The 21,625-nt window shown below is 43.5% G+C and overlaps 1 protein-coding gene across 2 annotated transcripts in view; it reads right to left on the bottom strand.

Moving 5' to 3' along the window:
- cyth1a (cytohesin 1a) overlaps positions 1-20,679 on the bottom strand; it is a 31,842-nt gene extending 11,163 nt beyond the window's left edge. The window contains exons 1-2 of one of the 2 annotated variants that reach the window (XM_080511463.1): positions 20,528-20,679; positions 1,584-1,666 (exon numbers count right to left, since the gene is read on the bottom strand). In XM_080511463.1, the coding sequence (XP_080367589.1) occupies positions 1,584-1,666; positions 20,528-20,609 (165 nt within the window). In that variant the 5' untranslated portion in view covers positions 20,610-20,679. Of the gene's footprint in view, positions 1-1,583; positions 1,667-12,580; positions 12,787-20,527 lie in introns of those variants that run through there. The other variant, XM_080511464.1, reaches the window with a different exon arrangement.
- Between the last annotated feature and the right edge of the window lie 946 nt (positions 20,680-21,625).

The raw sequence follows: 21,625 nt of genomic DNA, 5'->3' as shown, positions 1-21,625 counted from the left end.
AAATACAGAGAAATTTGTTTCAGCAATGTTAATAGAGAGTGACTTACCTTTGTGTGAAAGCAAGGCAGAGTTTACTATTTCAATACACGAGTCAAGACTGGAAGTGAAAACAGGTATCACTCAATAACTCTGTTGACAGAGACTGTGTGATGTGGGAATTTTTTGGGAGGAAAGTACACAGGCAGAAGCAATCTAAATATAAATGGAATCCATTCAGGACCTCAATGCAAATGGAGTAAAAAGAAGTGGATTATATTTTGTGTGGCATTTTAGTGATTAATGGCCTAAGAGGCAGATTTAGTCGATCAAACCAAGCCCGCTGGTGCCAGATTGGCGCCGTAAGAGCATTGCAGATGGAAGAGGATGAACGGGGTGACATCAGCGTGATGAAAGTGTGGAATAATAGACGGAGGCATTTTTTTTTTTTTTTTTAAAGAAAAGAGTCCGTTGTATACACGCACAGTTTGAGCAGGGCTTCTCATGAGAGGCTTGAAGAAAAGTGTATGATTGTCAAGCCCCTTTATTCAGCTTCAGTGTATCGTCTCACAAGCGCAACACCGAGTCACTAAAAACCAAATCACAAAGGGAACATCTGTGTTTTCAAGGCCTGCACAGCCACAGCACATTCCTCAGATGCTTGCATCCGCAAACAAAGACTGTTCATATAACTGTTCATATAGAAGAGGGTGGCGGTGGTGGAGGGGGTGGGAGTCTGGAGGGTGAGAGGGGTCAGTGTGCAGGCCAGCAGGGGAGGTCTGAAGAAGAGAAGACAGGGGCAGCGCCAGCAGTGGCCATGGAAAGGTGAAGGGAGGAGGGGGGGGGGGGCGGGGGGGGGGGTTGCAATGGTGGCCCTGGCTCATAAAGAGCGTGACAGATCGCGGCCCTCAGACTCGGGGAGTTAAATCATCCACTGGGAAATGCGGAGTTTACTTCTGCCCGTCACCCCTGTGAGCCATTTGCTTATCATTGCTGGTTATTGAGTGACAGGGCTGAGCCGAGCAGGGACCCGGAGCCAACAGCACAAAGAAAAAGAAAAAAAAAATCATCATGGCTGGAATCAAATAAACCACTTTAGGGGAAATCTAGCAGTGCCGATTTGAATCCTGGCTACGTTTGGAAATCAGGAGGGATAGTCTACTGGCTGCTTACACGCACGCAATTCTAAAAGCATAATCAGATTTTTAGCTTTATATACATGGTGCTCTTACTTTTCCATCCGATGTTAATTTTAATAATTGATCTAGACAGATGAAAACATGGATGTATAAGTAAAGCTCTCTGTTGACAGAAAACCTGCAAAATATGGAGTCCTAAACAATAAATAGAAATGGTTCAGTCAGGAAGTGGCTTGACAGGAAATACCTAAAATTCCACTTGGGGTGAAATGTTCAAAGGACTCCTTGGAATTTGTACTGGACTGGAGGTAAATGTTTAATCAGAAAGCAGAGGAGCTTGCAGCTGTTGAACCAGCAAGGGCAGACATTTGATATAAAATACTAATATACCAGGGATTTTTGATCTCCTCTGCTTTGTGTTTATTTGAAAAAATTCCTAACAGGCTACATATCACCTTCCAACATTACCTGAATGTCCTCCAGCAGCTCTTGTTTGCGCCGGCGGATATTCTCCAGCTCCTGCTGCTCCTCTGGGGTGAGGTCGTCCGGCACTGGGGACACATGAAAGAGGAGATGAAGGGTTAAGACACCTTTACCCTTTCTGCATACTTATATGTGAAGCATATCCCACAGGCAATCCTAGTGCACCAAAATAGCCCTATAATGTCTAATATTCCCTCAACTCAAGAGGTGACTGGATGGCCACAGACTTTACTTGTGGGACTAAAATGAAAAAAGCTCAAAAAGGCCTGAATATTTGTGCCTGAGCAGTGCAAACGTGACAGGACTCACAGAGCTGCCAGTCCTCCATCACTCACACAAAAGGTAGTTATAATTAGCTTTGTCTTTGGCAAGAACTGAGGAGTGAGCGATTTGTCCTGGATGATGGACAGCGTGCTCATGTGTCTACGTGTGCAGACCCAACCTGCACTGAAAGCACAAAGTCGAGCCAGCAGGATCAGCACTCTAGTCATAACAGCAGGCGAAGCACAGTCTCGGTTTCATTTCCTTAATGAAGGCACTGGAAACATTTGCACTTTTTGTGTTTTCGCTATTCTCTTGTTGAAAGTTGAAAACCAGGTGACTCTTGGGTCATGAACCAACTAATTTCATCACTTCAATGTTGAGATGAATAGCTGGACTCCTTGCACACTCTGCCATCTGAAGTGGAAGACTGCAAAATGAGCCTTGTTAAATACCTGCACGGAAATATTTATGCACCAACACAGTATTTAGAATGCAAGCTTTTATTCTACCAGTGGCCAAAAACAACATTTGTCTCATAACTTCCATAAACCTTCACAGAAGCACAGTGGGTCAATGTTAAGGTTGACTTGCCCGATCCCTCCAAATTTGAGGATGATTGCTTTAAAGTAATAGAAGGTGACAAGGTAAAGACAAGCGTTTATGATATGAACTGAGGCACTTTAGAGACTTCAGATATCTAAAGTGAGTTTATTCATTCATGTAAATGAACATTTTCATAGCGACTACAACATTTCGTTAAAGTATAGAGGTAAAATCCTCACTTAAATCAATCTGTACTGAAGGGTCAGTCAAACAACAGTCATAGTAGCTATAAGCCAAACCTAGCATACAAAACAATCAACCATCCAGATAGTATGTGCCAACATACATCAAAATGATAATAGACAATGACAGTAAAGAAAAAAAAACAGAAGCCTAACAGCACCAAAACAAAGCCACGTTGTCTTCCATTGTTGTTTTCAGACAGCTGGGGGAGCGGGGCAATCCAGCCGGAGCTGAACTTTAACACATCATACCTTACAACCCACAGTGTCCCCTGCAAACCAGCAGCATCTATACCAAGCAGCGAAAGTGTCCATGGAAACGACAACCTGCACAATCAGTCTCATTTCTGTAGGGGAGCCAACAGGACAGAGCTGAGCAGAGACAGACACCTCAATATCTTCCCACAACAGCATCATGTGGGCGTCTTACAATCCAGATGTACGAAGTACAATAGGCGCCGACACGTCTTTGAATGAATGGACCTTTTGCTTTTAATTGACCCTGCATCGACCCGGTGAGTTAATGTCATGTTGAGTGAACCCAGAACTGGACCGTGTATTCAACAACACAAACGGGATCTAAAGGGGAGGACGAGCTGGAAGCAGGAAGTTCATCCCTCCTTCTGGAGACATGATGTCAGGCCGGGTCACGCACACAGCAAGGGATGGTCCCAACAGCAAACAACCACAGCGTTCCAGGTTTAGACGGCAACTAAAAAGAGCGGGACTGACAAGAGAGGACTATAATTTGACTCCAAAGAGAAGACAGAAGAAAAACTGAGCAAAGTGATCGTTTGAGGATGGAAACAAGAAGCTTGAATAAAATTAGTGCGACAGATTCGTGATGGCATCCAGGTCATGCAATTAAAGGGTAGCCTTTTCCACTCAAAGAGCCGTTCTACCACTCCCTATATAGATCAACTGATGTCACCCAGACTGAGCAGTTATTCAAAGACCTAACAGGCTACACCCTTTACTGCCTTTCTGAGCCCACAATAAATAAGACCACACAATAAGACCAGGGAAACCCCCAAACGATGCAGGTGCCAAAGGTGGGCAATGAGTGGGTGAGAGTTTCCCATTTATCCTTCATCTGCCCAGCTTTCATTTGGCAAACCTCTGCATACATCACCAATAATACGTTTCAGAAATACAGAAAACACACATACTAAAAGGATAATGCTGTTTTTGTAGGAACATGAATGACAAACTTTGATTAAGTTAACTTAAGAAATATGGTATTTTCCTTTTCTGCATAGGTGAATCACTCCTTGTCCATCTCGTCTAAGGTCCTTACAGTAATGTGACTGAAGTGCCATCAGCAGACTGAAAAAGAAACGCAGTCCGCCCACTGACACCGCCTGTAAAAAGTGTCATTCGCGGGAATTATGCCCATGCGCGCGTGGAGGCGTGCATGCAAGGAGTGCATTTGTGCAAACAGGTTTCAGTCACATGCATTTGCATGCATAATACCTACATGCACCCTGCCGAGGGCGGACAGGCCCACTGCATCCCTCCAATGTGCCTGGCACGGTGCCATTACTCAACAACTTGCTTTTTCATTCTGCCTTTCAACGCGAGTGCCATCTGACTGAAACTGTCCAGGCTTCTGTATTCAAACAATTACAGGAGCTGTAAAACTGTCACTCAAATCACCATTTCCACTATTCAGAACACTTAATATACAACAAACATTACATTTTAAAGATAACCCTTTTTACGATCCAAATTCAGTCCAACAAGTCTTTAAAAAAGAGTTTCCTGAGACTAAAATAGAGCAAAGTGATATGAAAATATAGTAACAGAGTGACAGAAGTGCCTTTTGCCAAATCCGTGATTATATAATCAGAGTCCTGTGATATCCAAGCCCTCATTACTGCCGACTGCAGATCGATTTGAGGTTATGACTTGAAACCTTCAGAAATTTCCATTTCAGGATGATGCTGCTATCCAATCCTGTCCCGGTGCAATCTACTACATTCAGTATTCTCCAGACTTGCTTATATCTGTAAAGCTCCAATGCACTGGGTCCTAAATCAGCAATGCCTGTGTCCTTTGCATTCGAAAGTGACGGCAGTATTCCTAGATGGGCGAAGCAGTTTTTAGTGAGGGCTGGGTCAGCAGAGCACGCTGGGGAAGTGACATCAAGGGAGATACCAATTATATCTCCCTCTCCCACAGCGGCAGAACCAACTAATACACGTCCTGACTGCCGTCCTGGCAGAAGAGGCAGACGTCTCATTTCCACCCAGATCACTGAAGAACTCTCCTTGGAAAATAAGGAAATTAGAAATTTAAGTGCTCTCAGGATCTCTAAGCCCCCCTCCTCCTCCCTGCAGATGTGACCCAATTTAGGGAGTCACCTCAGCACACAAGGACCAGGAAAAAAAAAAAGATGACATATTCACTAAATAATTATCCTTATCTTGGCCGTCTTTTATACATGTCCATGTAAAAAGTCCCGTGTTTTGATTTACATCCTGAAGGATTTTATGATCAATGGACATTTTACACTAAAATGTGTGTCTTCAGAGCAGCAGAGGGGGACATCGGTGAGTAGATAGCAGCACCAACAGCCTGCTGACTTTAGAGATGTGTAAAGACAGGCACGTGTATACAATTTGATTTTCAAGAAGTCTACATTGTGACTGGTAATGACGTCACTATACAAGGTCCATGACCATTGTTCCAAAACACAAACCGGATTTCTAAAACCCTCGTTCACCAGGTGAATTAGACCGGCAATCCTGCATAAGCCTTGGCCCTTTTACATGTAGATATTCCCCTTTGAACATGCTCCATCCCACCTTCCACCCCCACCCCCAGGTCCCGACAGGCTTCAATCAATCAACCTTTTGGCCTGGACCAATAAAAGGCCTAACAGTAACAAGAAGCAATCTACTTCATGATGAGGTTTAATGTATTCAACACACACACACACACACACACACACACACACACACAAACACAGTCGATTACGTTTGAGGGGTTGGGCGTACACGCACACAACAAAAAAAAACAACAACAAAAAAACCACAAACAGACCTATTAGGTGCTTCTAAGCTTTCCTGCTGTGGGGCTGCTTCAGCAACACAAAAAAGTGATTTGAAATGTGACCATCTCATCCACTGATCTCCCATCTGAGGCTGAATCTCATTACAGCAAATCCCACAGGTACTACCATTCATATACACATATACACACACACACACACACACACACATATTTGAACCCCTTAAGCCCCCCCCCCCACCTCCTTCCACTCCTCCACACAGAAATCTTCAGCTCTTAAGCCAGGCATAATGTAACAAAGCGGAGCGAAGGAATGTCAGTACTTTAATGTGGTCACCCAGAAGATCTTTGACCTCCTGATCTGCTGCAAAACACACAAGATTAAAAAGGAGCATCAGTTGTGGAGGATGAAGCGTCCAACCTGACCTGGCCTGTGGGTAGGAGGAGGTGAGTGGAGACTGAGACAGGGGAGGTAATGGCAGAAGGAGCCCTGTGTTTCAGCTGGAACAGTGGGACGACTGGTGGGACGATCACAGCTCTTCCTTTGTGTCTACAAGCAGCCTCATTCTTCGAGAAGGCCCAAACATTCACACTGATGACTTGGGCACCCTCGGTTTTACTTTTCTGGGCCTGACATTTACTTGTCGGCAATTTCCATACGCCCGAAAGATAATCTTATTTGAATGGTCGTGAGTCTATAGCAACTGGAAGAACCGATCTTCTTTGACTGGTATGAGTTACTTACAAGATGATGGATGTCTTCGGCATGCACCTTAACTTATGCAGACAAGTCTTATTTCCTTCAACAGCACCGGTTGCTCAGTTATTAACCTGCCACACATGTACGCTACCGTCTCACATGTCAGTCGCTGAATCGCCTCTCACCGGTGCCGACAACAACACAAGCACAGGGGAAAGAAGGAGAGGCGCAGGAGATGCACTCCCAGAGACAAACTAATAATACAGCATCCGCCCACTGTATGCAAATCATATAGAGTCTCCAGCTTCTGATTTAATTTGTTACAGAGTCAAAACAATGTGACCAATGTCTCACAGCAGCCAGTTCCAAAGACTACGTACACAAACAGCAGAGTTACTTTGGATCAATTATCCATCAACAATTAACACCGAGCCATGGGCAAACTTTAGCGCTAACCGAAATGAGAAACTCACAAACATATCAACTTTCACAGCGTTTCCAAAGAGCTCCTCTTCATATCCCTTCACCTCGATCTACGAAGAAACCAGAATCCAGCAGCTGCTTCTTCTTCGCCTTTTAGATCCAATCACTTAATGTCAGCCAGTCGAACATCCACATGTCAGGAGGCGGGGGGGGGGGGGGGGGGACGGAGCCGGCTCCTCCGGGCGGGCCGGAAGAGATAGTGACCAGTTTTCTCAGCTGCACGGCGCAGCTATCAGCTCCCAGCCTGCTCACAGCGCACTGACACTGACACAGTCCATTTGGGAAGGAGCCTTAGTCACTTCCACTCTGCCTCCTCTCCCTCCCTTCCCTCTTCATGCTCTTTGCTGTCACTACCATCAATGTGGAGGCTCCACCCAGTGGTCACTCCTCTCGCTGCCTCCTCGACTCCCACGCGTGCATCAGGGATAGAAATCCCCAGAAAGCCCGCACAGTCAGATTTCAGAGAACCCGCATCACCTTTTGAGCCAAGCTAACGAGTATCATGGGAGAAAAATATGACACATTGATTCCGTCACTTTAAATGGAATTAAAGTGACGGAATCAATGTGGATTATTTCAGAGTTTTATAAACACAATAATACAATAAGTGAAGCAACAGTTTGGTTTGTCCATTCTCAGCTACTGTAGAACCTTGGAGTTATACAGTAGACTTGAAAGTATTAAACGCCACTCACTCTGTGAGATCCTTTCAAATTCTGTCCAAATCTGAAAACAATGCCAAAGACTGACGCTAGACACCAGAATCACAAGTCTGAACATCTTATGTCCAAGTGGCTAAGAAACAACAATGACAAAAGGTTTCATTGCTCATGTTTGGATAAATCCAGTCATCTCCCTTTGAGACACTGAGGTAGTGAAGTGTTTTATGTGAGTCGTTGTTATGACTCAGCAATTTAAGCCAGGTCGTTGCGCTCATGAAAATTCACACCAACATAAAGTCAAGTTGAACTGTATTTCTCGCTGAATGCATGAGGATCATCCTGATGTTAACGGTGCTTTTAAAGACCTCATAAAAAAAAAAAAAACTTCTCAGTGTGTCGGTTTTTCACAGCATGAGTGTTTGTGTCCTTCCCTGTGCAGACAGGAGCGCTTGTCTCATGTCTGTAAGTGATGAATGACTCAACCTGGAGCTCTCTGCAGTCCGACTGTGACGGAGCTTCCCTTGGCAGTGTGGCATTCACGCGTTAGAGCGGGTATCTCCCTTTTGTTACGTGACGCTACCAACCGTTTACATCCTTTAAGAAAAGAAAAGTGCAATAGAAATGACAAAAAAACACGATCTTTCAATGAGTCAAGATTGGACAGGTTTGTGTTGTTGTATTGTTCCCCTCTGGGAAAACGCTCAGAAATTACATCACAAAGTAAGAGTTTAAAAATCTGAAAGAAAAGGTGATGAAATGCCTAAAAAGCTCCAATTCATTACAACACAGCTCCCCAACCTCTGTGGCTTGTGACCTCTTTAAAAAAGAATAAATGGCCGGTCGTGACCCCTCACCTATGGACTGAAGAACACATTCAAGCCCACAGTTGCTCTGCGTACAAAAACGCAATCCTCTTTGTCCTCTGAAAGAAGCCGGTCTGTTGGCACAGTGGGATGCTGATTTACCACAGGGCTCTTTTAGCCCTTTTTTTTTACACTACTTTTGAGAAACACAAGGGATATTGTCCCTTTTCGGGTTGTTCACTTTGAGACATTTCAAGAGGTTGTTTTCTTTTTTGTTTGTTTGTTTTGTTTTTTTTATGCGTTTGATTAAACAACGCGCTGTAAGATCTTGTTTTCTAGTTATAAAGCTCAGTGCAGAGTGAGAGATGTCACAAAGGAAGGCTGCTCTTGGAAATTAGCCTTTCACTCCCAGCGGTGGCACAGTTGGGTCTGTTTTGAGACCGCTGTGCAGGAATGTAGGGACCAGAGGATGTGAGTGGGTGGGAACTCAGGCTGGAGAATGCAAAGCCGCCTCCGCCACCCTGCACGTACATACACACGGAGAGCTTCAACGTAAAGCCAACATACCGATGGCCGGACAGCATAAACACACGGCGGTTGCTTGCATGCACGCACACACACACACACACACACACACACACACACACACACACACACACACACACACACACACACACACACACACACACACACACACACACACACACACACACACACACACACACACACACACACACACACACACACACACACACACACACACACACACACACACACACACACACACACACACACACACACACACACACCCCGTCGTTGCTCCAAGATCAGCTTTCTTTAATAATCCCCCGAATGTTTTATTGCCATTAACCGTTTGCTTAGGCCACTGTGGAGGCTGCCCTGTGTTTTCCCTGAAAAGCGGAAGAGCTATTTCTTCTCACAATGCAAGGCTTTGTCCTGTGATGCCGTGAGCCTTGATTCTTATCAAGCTTGTCCCACTATCAACATCCTCTCCTGCCAGTAAAACACACACGTCAAGAAAAGCACATGATGACAAGCTGGAGGAGTCACGTAGTTTTTTTTTTTTTTGGTTTCCACTGAAGCGACGCCTCTTTCAGTATGTTTATTTTTATCAGCGCTTCATTTAAAAAAAAAAAATAATAATAATTTGAATTTCAGCCCACACGCAAACTGTGGGATGTCACTTCCTGTCAAGTCTCCAACTCTTGGCTTCCTGTTTGTGACCCTTTCGCAAGGATCAGTGGACGAGTCAACACGGCAACCCTCTCATTCTGTAACCAGCAACCGTCCCCTTCTCTCTAAACACAATCTAAAGATGTATGTGCGAACTAATGTGCCAAAACCTTGACTCCCCTTCAGCTCCCACATATCCTGTATGCTTAAAAAATTAAATAAAGCCCCACTTGAGTTCAACTACTCCATGAACTCTGCTCCACAGCTGTCTGATAGGCAAATCAATAAGCTCCTTTTACGTGCCTGCACTGTGGATTTCCTGCCAGATGCCATTTTGAATTCCTGCCACCCTTCTTCAGTTGATTGGAAGCGATTTGACTTTTAAACAACTTCTGGTGCGTGTTTCTACCTGTTGCAGGTCGAGTTATTCTCGCATGTCCTCTTCAGGAGAAAGTAATCCTTGGCTGTTTTTATGAATTCCTCATAACATACAAGTAAAAAAACAAGAATGGCAGGCTCCACTGCCTCTTGTCTGCAGTGCCACTCAGTTCAATGCCTTTTAGCACTTAACAGCAGCTAAACTCGCGATGGACGTGATATTATGCGATTCCTGTCGGCCTGCTTGACGACAAACTCATGGGAGCAAAGATGGCTGACATACAAATCACGAGCAGCAAGGGGAAACAAATCACTTTAAAATGCCCATCTTTCAAAGAGATGTACATTTACTTGCATCAACAATCAAATATTCAAGCCTCAAATTTTTTTAGGGGATTATATTCTGGATAAAAATTATGTCATTTGCTTCAGCTACCAGAGTTATTAAATTATGTTTGAATGTTTTTATATGTTGCAGATCATTCAGGTCAGTTACTTTATTGACATCCTGGAGTTTGTTGCATCTTATTCATAGTTAACTGCAGATACACCGACGAGGAGCAATGAGTTGTTGCAGTGCAGAATCTGAGCAATTGAGGGTTGCTGCAGGCCTTGCTCAAGGGCACACCGTGATGGAGGAGAGACTGGGGACCAGCAGCAGCTTTTAACTTCCCCCAAATAAGCATGAGCCCCTTGACCAGCTTGCTTCTCCAACTTTTAGACCACCACCACGCCAATATGCACGATTAGTTAAAAAAAACTAAACAAAAAAGCAACACATACATCCATCTTCAGTATTGCTTTGTCCAACTCATAATTGCAGGATGCTGGAGCCGATCCCAGTAAACAATGGGCGAGGAAGGAAGTAGAAAATCATTAGAGCAAACACATTATATTAAACCACCACACACACACTTTCACATTATGTAATGTCAGAGTCACCAATTTCAGCTTTAGTGCATGCAGGTATGGTTAGAAGAAAAGCCTAAACAGGTGGAAATCCTCACTGTGAGGAAAGCTTACTGACCACTGTTCACTCCAACAACACATACAATCCTAAATAATTACTGCCTGGCATCCAGCCATCATTTCAAAACTCCTGCATCAGGCCACAGTGGTGACATAACAAATTTCTTGCAGTTTAATACCTGGAGATTCACAACCGTGTCATTGTTCAAGAAATGCCCCCACTTCAGCACAACGGACTCACATCAATTGCCTATTTTTCAGGCTACACAAAAGCCTGATAATGACCCATTTGTCTTAGTCAGGTGCGCTGGAGCAGACAAAACACCTCAGATATTTAGGAGTTATGGATCATGCTGCTTGAAGTGCTTCCCAACTCCAAAATAACAGGTCTATAACAATACCCCGCTACTGTGTGCAGTAAATACATTTCCCATTAGAAGAGTAAACACACAGAGTGAACAATGGCCTGAGTGGGAAGGGGGGCTGCGACTGATGCAGAAAGAGGGCTAAAATATGATTATGGGGAGATGATGACGATTATCAAACCACCGGGGCATTAGTGCCAGGCGGGGTACGCTGTACCAGAGGGCCCATTAGAGCTCTCAGCACTGATCATTAGGGAACCATTAGTGACAACTACTTTAACTTCCCAGACCACCCACATCTAAGTGGCAGAGACAAATGGATTTAAAAAAAAAAAAAAAAGGATCCACTGCTCTTCTGGAGCTCATCCCTCAGTCTGGGAAGCCAAGGCAGCTGCATGCCAGTCAGCCAGACTCACGGGGAAAAGGGGGCCACGCAGCCCGCCTGGACAAAAGGAGCAGCAGCATATAACAGGATCAGTCGGTCAGACGCTCGCTGTTCTCCAACACGATTAATGGTGACGCAAGTCAACAGTGTTCATCAATGCTGCCAGGTTGACAAAGTCAAAGTGATCAAATGCTCAGAAACAAAGGGCTTTCTGTTTCACACTACAGACTGAACACACACATCAGATGCAACAACAACAAGCAACTTCTTTAAAGGAACTACTGCCTGCAAGCAACACGGTGCCAATATCACAGGACACTGTGTGTGTGTGTGTGTGTGTGTGTGTGTGTGTGTGTGTGTGTGTGTGTGTGTGTGTGTGTGTGTGTGTGTGTGTGTGTGTGTGTGTGTGTGTGTGTGTACTATCACACCTGTTGCTCAGGACTCAGTGAAAAATGACACCCAGGATGTGCACTGTGAGGGAAAACTGTTAAACAGCCAATGCACCAGGGGGGACAGAGTTACAGAGTGTGTTACACTTTGAGCAACACACTTTGTAATGTGTCAAGAAAAATCACTCAGTGTGAAAACACAGCATAGTTCACAAATACTGAATGTGTACATGTGTTACAAACAATTAATCCCGAGTATCGGGGCGAGAATTAGGTCAATATATATATATTAAAAAAAACAAAAACCGCGAATTTTTTTGGGGGTATGTTTTTAGTGCAATCGGAGAAGGTTTGTTTTGTTTGGAGAACAAGGGTGTTGTTATAACAGCATAATGGATCAGTGTAAACACTAAACAAGGCCAGGAAGAGAAAGACGAGACGAGTCGATCCTCACGTCAGACTCTCGAGGTTTGCCCGACTTTTAAAGACACACGGGATGTTTAAACAACCAAGCTAACTTTGAAAAAGTAAGTAATCAATTCAGAACAACTCGAATTAGCAATTTTTTTTTTTTTTTTTACTGTTTTACTCACCGACTCCGTCTTCCGACTTGAGCACCATGGTGTCTGCTCCTCGACTACTAAAACTTTCAAGAGTTTGAAACTCGGAACAAAACAAGAACAAAAACAAATACGAAATGTATCGACTCTGGGAAACTTTTTTTGTTTTGTTTTAGCCCCCAGTACGAGGTAAGAAATCCCCAGCGGAGTATCCTCGGTAAATGAGGACAGTTTGTGTCGACAGCTCCAGGCAGGGAGTGGTGAGAGAAGAGACTTTAACCAACCAGCGAGACTCCGTCAATACTAATGGGGATGACGCACTTCCGCTACGGACTGTCACAATAAGAGAGCCATGGGAACGGTTTTTATCACTGTTGGATTTTGTTTTCTCTCAGGAAACTCTTCCTCCACACCTCCTCTGGGTGTTTGGCTGGTGCACAGTTTCAAAATTTCCTTTGTCGGTTTTTCATAGCAGAAGATGTATTAATAAAGCCATAGTCGATGTAACTCTCTTGGTTTTTGCAGCCATAAAAAAAATGTACCTAATCAAATCAAGAGGGCTTCATTTATCGATGGCGCCCCCCTGAGGAGGTCAGGTGGCCCTGGTTTGGATCACTGCTCAAAGCCACCACTGTACCCAATATGACTATAATTAATTTAGAGCACATCATCCAAGTGCTAAAATATAAGGACAAGTGAATTTTATCAACTTTCTAAATGTTGTTGTTAGTGTTGTTGAGTTATGTATTAATGACAGATAGTCCTGCCGAATTGCAAAATGAACTTCAGGAACTGTGTGAGCTCAAAGGACCACACGGTGATCAAGGAATGTTTCTTCTTTTTCGTGATGATACCATGTCTGACAACGGAGTGAAGTTATCACGAATGGACGCACGGATGGGTCGATAGATGGTTAAGTATAGTGGCATCACTTGATCTAGTTTTAATACGTAATTGTATATATGAGACAGACCTTCATTAAAATTAAGCCAGACTGAACTTGACTAAGCTGAAGGTGCAACAAATGAGCCAGATGATGTGTCTGAGTTCCCACCCTGTCTCCCTCCTCTCACTCTCTTTTTCTCTCTTTATCTTTCCCTCCCTCCCTCTTACACACACGCACACACACACACACACACTGAGATGGGGTTATGTGGAGGCATGTGGGGGCAGGGAGTGTGTTGTGTGCGTGTGTGTGTGTGCATGCGTGTGTGCCTGCAATTGACACAGAAGCTGTGAGCCGCTGCTGATCTTGCCGTTGTTGATGTATCTGATTCACCACATCCGCCAAGAGCAGACGTGTCTGCTCTCACATTTTCACCTCAGAAACAGATGCAGACCTTTTAAAACGAGAGAGAGAGAGAGAGAGAGAAGCAACAACACCTGTTTCAGAAACACACGCCACACTTTCAAACACCTGTTGAGTTGCTCAACCCCGATTCCTTTCCGTGCAAATGGGTCTGCGTGCGGTGTTTCCTTTGACTGGTACACTGTCCTCACCACGAAACCAGCTCCTACAACACTATCGCCACGTGGTACAGCGGCGGTGGTGAAACTAGTTCTGCTGAGACCTGTTGAAACTGAACTGCTTGCTTCATGGCTCATGCAACTTACAATCAGGAAGAAAAGTTTTGTCCGTGTTGGAGTTGTGACTTCAATGATTCGTTGAGGTTTATCAATATATATCATATTCAGCAGCCGATTAAAACAGAAGCACATCTGAAGAGGACTACCACAACTTTATTTCGAATCTGTTTGTATAACACCTGTTTGTCTTTGCTGCTGTGAAATAGGTGACAACTTCGGCTGCCCCTGCCTGTAGATGAACACTGTGAGGAATGTTGCCTTCAGCCAATGAGAGAGGCCAAATACATGCAGAGAGAGAAGCTCCTCTCCCCCCCCCCCCCCCCCCCCCCCTCTGTCTTTCTCTCTCTTCCACTATCTGTTGAACAGGAGAGAAAAAAAAATGGCGTGGCGCTATAAAGCTGGGAAATCAAGACCAGCCACAAAGATTCGCCCCTTCAATGCCCACATAGGGGGGTTTCGTCTTCAAGCTGTGACCCATGAATACGTCAATTGTGCTCCCTGAACTCAACCTCTGACAATGTGGCCTGTATGAAGCGAACCGTGTTCAAACAGAGTTTCAATTCATTGTTGCACGTTCATCCGCTTCCCCCCCGGAGCCCCGCTGTAAATCTGTGCCTCGGAACCTGGAACAAGTGAAGCCGGAGAGTGGTTTGACCTTCAGATGAAAAGATCCCACAGTTGATATCTTCACATGACGAGTTTAGTTGTCTGAGACTTCCTGAGCACACGCAACAGTTGAGCTGATTCTCAGACAAACGTGGTGTAATTTAGTGTTTATCAAAATGCTGGATTCACGTCACACAGCATCACAGAATGTAAAGAGGGTTTTGTTCGTACATGTTAAAAGATGCAGCTGATTATTAGTTTAAATGGCTTGGGAAAATTCCTTAGAGGGACAAAAGAACTGTGTTTGCCCACTTCTTTTGTTTGGTCCAGCAGAACTGGGTCATAACACAGCTGTTTCAAATGACATTAATGATATTGTTTTTTTATTTTTTTTGCTGCACATGATAAGAAAATTCACATATATACATACTTAAATCTGCAAACATCACAGTGGTGCAAGGGTGTCAAACTCCTGGTAACTTTATTATGGGTGTGCCAACTTGATGTCAAAAGTACAAAGCACTTGGTCCTTCCACAATTAAAATAACTATTTATGTTGGAATTTAAGTGATTTGAAAAAAACAATGTGCAGGAAAAAGCAAAAGAATAAAAAGGAGAAGAATGAGGAGAAGGTGATAAAAAGAGAGTACTTGCACAAGCGGTCAGAAATGCGTATACTTTACATTTTGTCGAATATGAAAACAAAATGAATCCATGTGATGTTTTTTGTACTACTCAATGACATGACAGTGTCAGCAGCTGAGTCTCCACTTGAGACCCCTGCTATAATCCACAAATATGGTAATTATGCTGCTTAGCAACAACCACATTGTTATTTGTTTTGCCACAATTTGTGTTCAGAAGACCCTAAACAAATAATTATTATGTGTTTATAAATCTGCAGTACAACAGTACTCCCTCTCATGTGACGTGGTTTATTATCAACTGTATTTCGCAGTGTGGCAAGGTATCGCCAATATTTCGCCTCTATGGCTGGAAACTCACGACAGAATTTCTTTTAACGACTCCACGGTTGCATGGGAACCCTCCTTAAGCTGCTCAGTCTGCATAAGCCCAAAGCAGCTCATGAGCACGCCGGATCTCGGCCTCATATTACGAAATGGCTGGTGTTTGGTCTTAGTGTCCTATCTTAAGCCTTTGGATTACACTGTGTTTGCAAGCACCAGAGCCAATCCTCCAAAGAGATCGTGGCTGTAAAGGTGCATTGAGCTGCACATGAGCAACAGTCCTCCACTCCTGTGAGATGGCTGATGTGTGCTCATTATTAAGTTTGGCATGTGGATTTAATAAAAAGTTCCGGACGGGAATATTTTGTCTTCCAGAAGTTATGCAAGCAGCTGCTGCTCCATCCTCTGACACCTTCCAGTCTTCACGGTCAAAGTTTCTAATGTTATATTCACTGAAGCCTGCAGCACGTGGGGTTTGTTTACTTCAACTTCTTCAAAAGTTTCCAGAGGAAAGTTTTTTTTTTTTTTTTGAGGTAGGTAAACACATGCCTGTTGCGTGAAATCAATGTAATGACCCTTCAATCATGACTGTAATCACAACAGCACCATGAGGCATTCACTGGAGCTAGGTATTTTCGATACTGTCAAAACAACAGAGCTGCAGATTCCAAAGTCACAATGTCTAATCTATGTTTCCAGTTTGGTTTAAATGGACAGAACTTATCCATTGAGGGGAGATGCCATGAGTGACCCCTGCTGGTCATTTGTGTTCATTACAGTTTTACCCACAAAAATCTAAAATGCAAGTGAGGAAATTTGTACTCTAAATAAATATGTTATTGAGACATTTATGATTGATGGAACATTTTATAAATATACATATATGTTGAACCACTTCACACTATAACAGACCTGCAGATAGAAGAGGAATCTTACAAACAGCATTGATTCACGTGCAACATGATGTTGGGAAATATGTGGCGCATGAACGCTTGAAACAAATAAACATCAGTCTGCCACATTGATGCATGGCTGACATTCTCTGGTATTAGCTGTTGGTGAAGTCACGACAGGCATCATGAGTCACCGCATGAGCTGATCTCGAAACTCCTACATTTCTTCTACAGGTGAATTCAGAGGTAATTGGACCTTCGGATCATCGCACCCTATAATTTTCTCGGTGAGAGGGGGTGTGGATGTGAGTGATTAATTGCGGACATGAGTCAAATCAAAGAAAATATCACGTTGCCCCTCTGATGTTGGCGCGAGTGAGAAAGTGATCTGTGGGAGGCCTCCCACTTCGCACGCCCGAACGTGAAGCTCGCTACGGCTTACAGCCGGACTCACCGACACTTGCTCAAATATACAGGAAATATTGCTGCCAAAAGCTGGGCGAGTCAGTTCTAGGAAGAGCATGTGAAATACAGAGAGCACTTGATGAAGCGGGACGGTTCTGGATATGAGTTCGACTTCCTGAGGCTAGTTGAGCAGTCTTTCCTCAATGCATACTGTTCTGACACACTGTCACATGGGTCTCCCAACAAGCACGAGCGAGAGTCCAACTGCTCATCTTTAGGGAAAAATTCAGGGATAGAATAATAAGGAATCACAAGATACAATATATTATATTTGCTTTCACAATAGTTTGACATAATCAGGATCAGTATGTACATGAGACAATAACATACCAGTTTCAATCAGTATTTTCGAGCTGTCCCCGATTAGAAGGAAGAAGCTGACCTATCTCAGGGAGCAGAGTGAATTTCATGTGCCTGATTTCCAGAGCTCACTGGCAGACTCTCATCAATCCGCATCACATCAAACTATGTCTTTCCAGAGGAATGGAGCTCGGCCACACCTACATCTTGTGAGGAATGTTGTCATGTAGGTTTGGAGATAAACTCGACGTGACAAATAGTGTGTGCAAGATGCTGTGCATTAAGAGGTTTGACATTTGCATCACAGGATTTGATGTTTTGGAGCAGAGAAAAGAAGACATCATACAGCAAGAAGTCAGAAATGTTGCTCATAAAGCAATTTTTCTTCCACATTTAAGAATGTGCGAAATGTTCCCTGTCTTTTTTCATGCTTCTCTGATTCCATCATGTGGATCTGGGGATTTATTTTTGCCCAGTTTTATGATAAAGTTTGCTTTATTTTGTTTTATTTGCAATCTTCCAGACCACACTAAATAAGTTGTAAAAAGTGTTTTTAGTGTTATCGTCATAGCAAACGGTGACTTCAAAGTGCAGATACCCAAACTGTAATACTGCATATAACTATAATTATTGCAAACCTTTTTCTGTTTCTGTTTTTCTTTAAGAACAGAAATCATTTCTATTTATTCCATTTTCCATGAATCAGGAGAAATAAAAATATAGTATCTGATAATATCAGACTATATAAAAATATAGAAAGTGTTCCCCTTTTTCAACCACAACTACAGTGAAAAATAACTTTTTGAGCTACATGCAAAAAACAGTAAAAATAACTGACAAAACAAGTAACTTTTTAATTATATTATTTTTTAATTTAGGAATGTATTCCTTTTAAAATAGCTGACGGACTCCAGGACATAATGAAGAACATTATCTTAAAACGATCACAGACAAAATGTCACTATTACTAACAAGTTGCTTTGCCTGTTTCTAAACTCACCGCCTTTGTTTGTGTTCCTGTTCATACATGCCAAACATTTCAGTGTCATTGAGTCCAAAACAATCATGGGGACATTTGTACCAGAGCACAGAGAGTGACTTAGATAAATTGCTATGATAATACATTTCTGATAATAACTTCATTTATATAATGTCTGCATAAACAAAAACGCGGCACCAAGTACCAGTCTCTTCCTGAACACTATGCCAATAACTGGGAATATTTAATAACATTCAGGATAATTGTGAATATTAGTTAAACACTAACAGTGCTTTTCAGATGAGACGAGTAGCCACAACAACCTGCCAGAACATAGCGTAAATTAAAGGGCTTGTTCTAATAAAAATACTTTATTAGAGTCGTAGTTCCTTGAACCTCCTCAAAGGTTTTGAGGTTTGAAAAAACTCGACTTTCACATGTGAAAGAAAGTAATGGAGAAAGTTCACGAAAAATGGAGATGCAGGAATCTGCTCATTGGTTTTATTTGGATGCTTCTGTCTGATGTTGCTGTTTGATGTTGCTTTGGCAAATCATGGTCGACCATGCACTGCCTAAGAGATTTTTCATTATGACAAAAAAAAAACGTTGTGTTTTCAGCAGAAAAACATTTCAAATGTGGAATATTGCGTAGAGGGAGCCAATGTTTTATAAGTAAAAACAGATAATTAAAACCTGGATGTGAATTGAAATTATTATGTTATTTCTGGTCACTGATTGATTGAAAGAACTTTTTTAGTCTTATATCAAATATCATCTGATGTATTTAAGGAGGTTATCTGATAATGTTGTTGATCGAGTACATTTTGAACTTGCTGGACAAACATCAGATGAATCACAAATGAATCATTTGTGTGATTCATGATTAAAGCCAGAAAGACACAGAGATCTCATTATCCATTTTCATCATGCCACAAGTATCCAACCTGAATGGCTGCTGTCTAAACATGCACATAGTTGTTGTTACAGTCTGAGCTTAAACTTGACACGGTGAAGTGTTTGGCCATAGAGGCGCTTTCAGTTCACAAACTGGAGTGAAATGTCTAAATCAACTACCTGGTGTTGTATCTAAGCGACTGTGCCATCCTGTTTTGTCGGCTGGACAAACACGAAATGAAACAAATGGTGAAACTTTACAGTCATCACATTCACCGCCCGAACAAACCAGCTTACTTCCTTCTTTTAATACCTCCCCCCCCCCAAAAAAAAAATAAAGCAACAACAAATCACCTCTGCTAATGCGTGACGCTGGTGCTGATGCGGGTGTTTTGTAATAACTGAGACAGCACTGCTTCCCCCTTTGCTGCGCCCGCGGTCAGCTGATTCACCAAGACAACGCTGCTCCAGTCATATCAACACACTCTCAATGGAAACCTGCACCCCACCCTGCTGTGGCACGCAAAGCACTTGACAACCAATCCCAAGCAACACAACCTTGTTAAAGCCGTTATTATTCAGAGCAGATCTGTAAATATTTGTGCAGATGGTGAGAATAAACACAGTCCATCCTGCTCCTCCATCTGTAGTGAAACTGGGAAGCGCAGAAGAGTTGCTTATCCAAGGTTTAGAAGGTTACTTCAAGTGAACGCAACACCGCCGTCCCCCTTTTTTCGGGAAGGAAAGCACGATCCTCTGACTGAGCCGTGGTAAATCTGCCGAGCTGTGTTTTCACCTGAGGCTGCGGTGTTGTCACACAAGAGGCGAGGAGAGATGAGGCTCTGTGTGTGAATACCAATGCAAAGTCATGGTGAACCCTGAGTCAGAGCTGCTTCCGGAGATTAGATTTGCTCCGCAACTAATAACATTAGCTCACACACTCCCGGTGTGTGAACCCACGGGGCAGAGTTTCAGAGAGTGGCAAATAAGTGCCTCTTCAAACCGCTCCATCTATTCCCGTCCACCTGTTTGTTTTCATGTGTGGTGGAGCCATGTGTTCACCCCACTGATCCCACCAGCACGGAGGAGCACTCTCACACTGTCAATCAACAGGTTCTGCTGGTGAAGTCCTTTCAAGCTGACACTGATGACAGTTTTTTTATTTTAAAAGCAATGTGTCCCAATATGAGAGGAAGAAAGACATGTCAACCGTCATCCAATAGAAACAATATGTTGTTGGTCAACAGCATGCAATCGAAGGTCTCGCACAGATCTGCCTTTGCTTTACCTGGAGCGTCCGGATGTGGCTTCACAGCCGGTGACAGGAACGTCTGAAGGCTGGACATGCATAGCTCACTCACTGTCCCCATAGATCCAGTGACTATCTTGTGTATCGGTGTAGGAAGCGTCCGTCGGTGCGACTGCTCGAACTCGTCACGATTCCGATGGAGGGAGAGGGAAGTTGTGGAGTGAGTCCCGGGGCTTCCCACGGCTGCTGCTGACAATCACTCTGAGCTCCGGGTCCACAGAGAAACTCCAGCCGCTCCACCTAATCCACCAGGCTAATGGCGGCTCCGCTCTCCCACTCACCCACTTTCTCTTCCCTTTCAATGTGAATGTGCAACTTGGTCGGACTATGAAATCACTTCTGCTTTCTCTCTCTCTTCCCCTTTTGTGCCGGTGCCTCAACCTCCCTCCATCCTCCTCTGCTCTCTCTCTCTTTCCATTTCCACTTCTCTCTCGCTCTCTCACTTGCACTCTGTTGCTGCTTTACATGCTAATTCCAGCCGGTGTTACTTGGCCTAGCAGATTGCACACACTAGTGGAAAAGCAGGGTAAATGATACAAATTCATTTACAACTTTTTTCTGCAGCCAGATGACCTTGTCAAACTTGAAAGCAGAACTGCGTCCTGAAAACCACAACTACGTGGCCTTATTAATAGGGATTCCATTAGTGTCAATGAAAACGATGACATGCTTTGCATTTTCGTTTTGTCGAGTGCAGATGTTGAGCCGAACCCGTCTCCATCCTCTGTTGCTTTTAACCACTCATCTTTTTTTGGGGGGGCGCAAAAGCCTTGTACATAAAAAAATCAAGATTTCATTGTTGCTTAGCAACAGGGTAGAAGAAATGATTTGCTCCTGGGCAAAAAATGCCGCGATCCATTTGTTTTGATTAGATCATTTTCACACTTACCCAGGGTTGTTCTCCATGACACAGGCCCACTTTTGGGGTCTTGAAGCCAAGGAACAAACTTAGAAATGGTTGATTCCAATCTGGGATTTTCACCTCATCTTACACTGGTGTAGCTCCACCTGGCCATTTGAATTATGTTGCATGTCAGTGACACAGTCGTTGTTACTGTTTATCAGCAGCTTCATCAT

Source organism: Blennius ocellaris, assembly GCF_963422515.1.
Source record: "Blennius ocellaris genome assembly, chromosome: 16".
Taxonomy (NCBI): Eukaryota; Metazoa; Chordata; class Actinopteri; order Blenniiformes; family Blenniidae; genus Blennius; species Blennius ocellaris.
The sequence above is the reverse complement of the archived record's forward strand: the minus strand, read 5'-3'. Positions and strand labels throughout refer to the sequence as shown.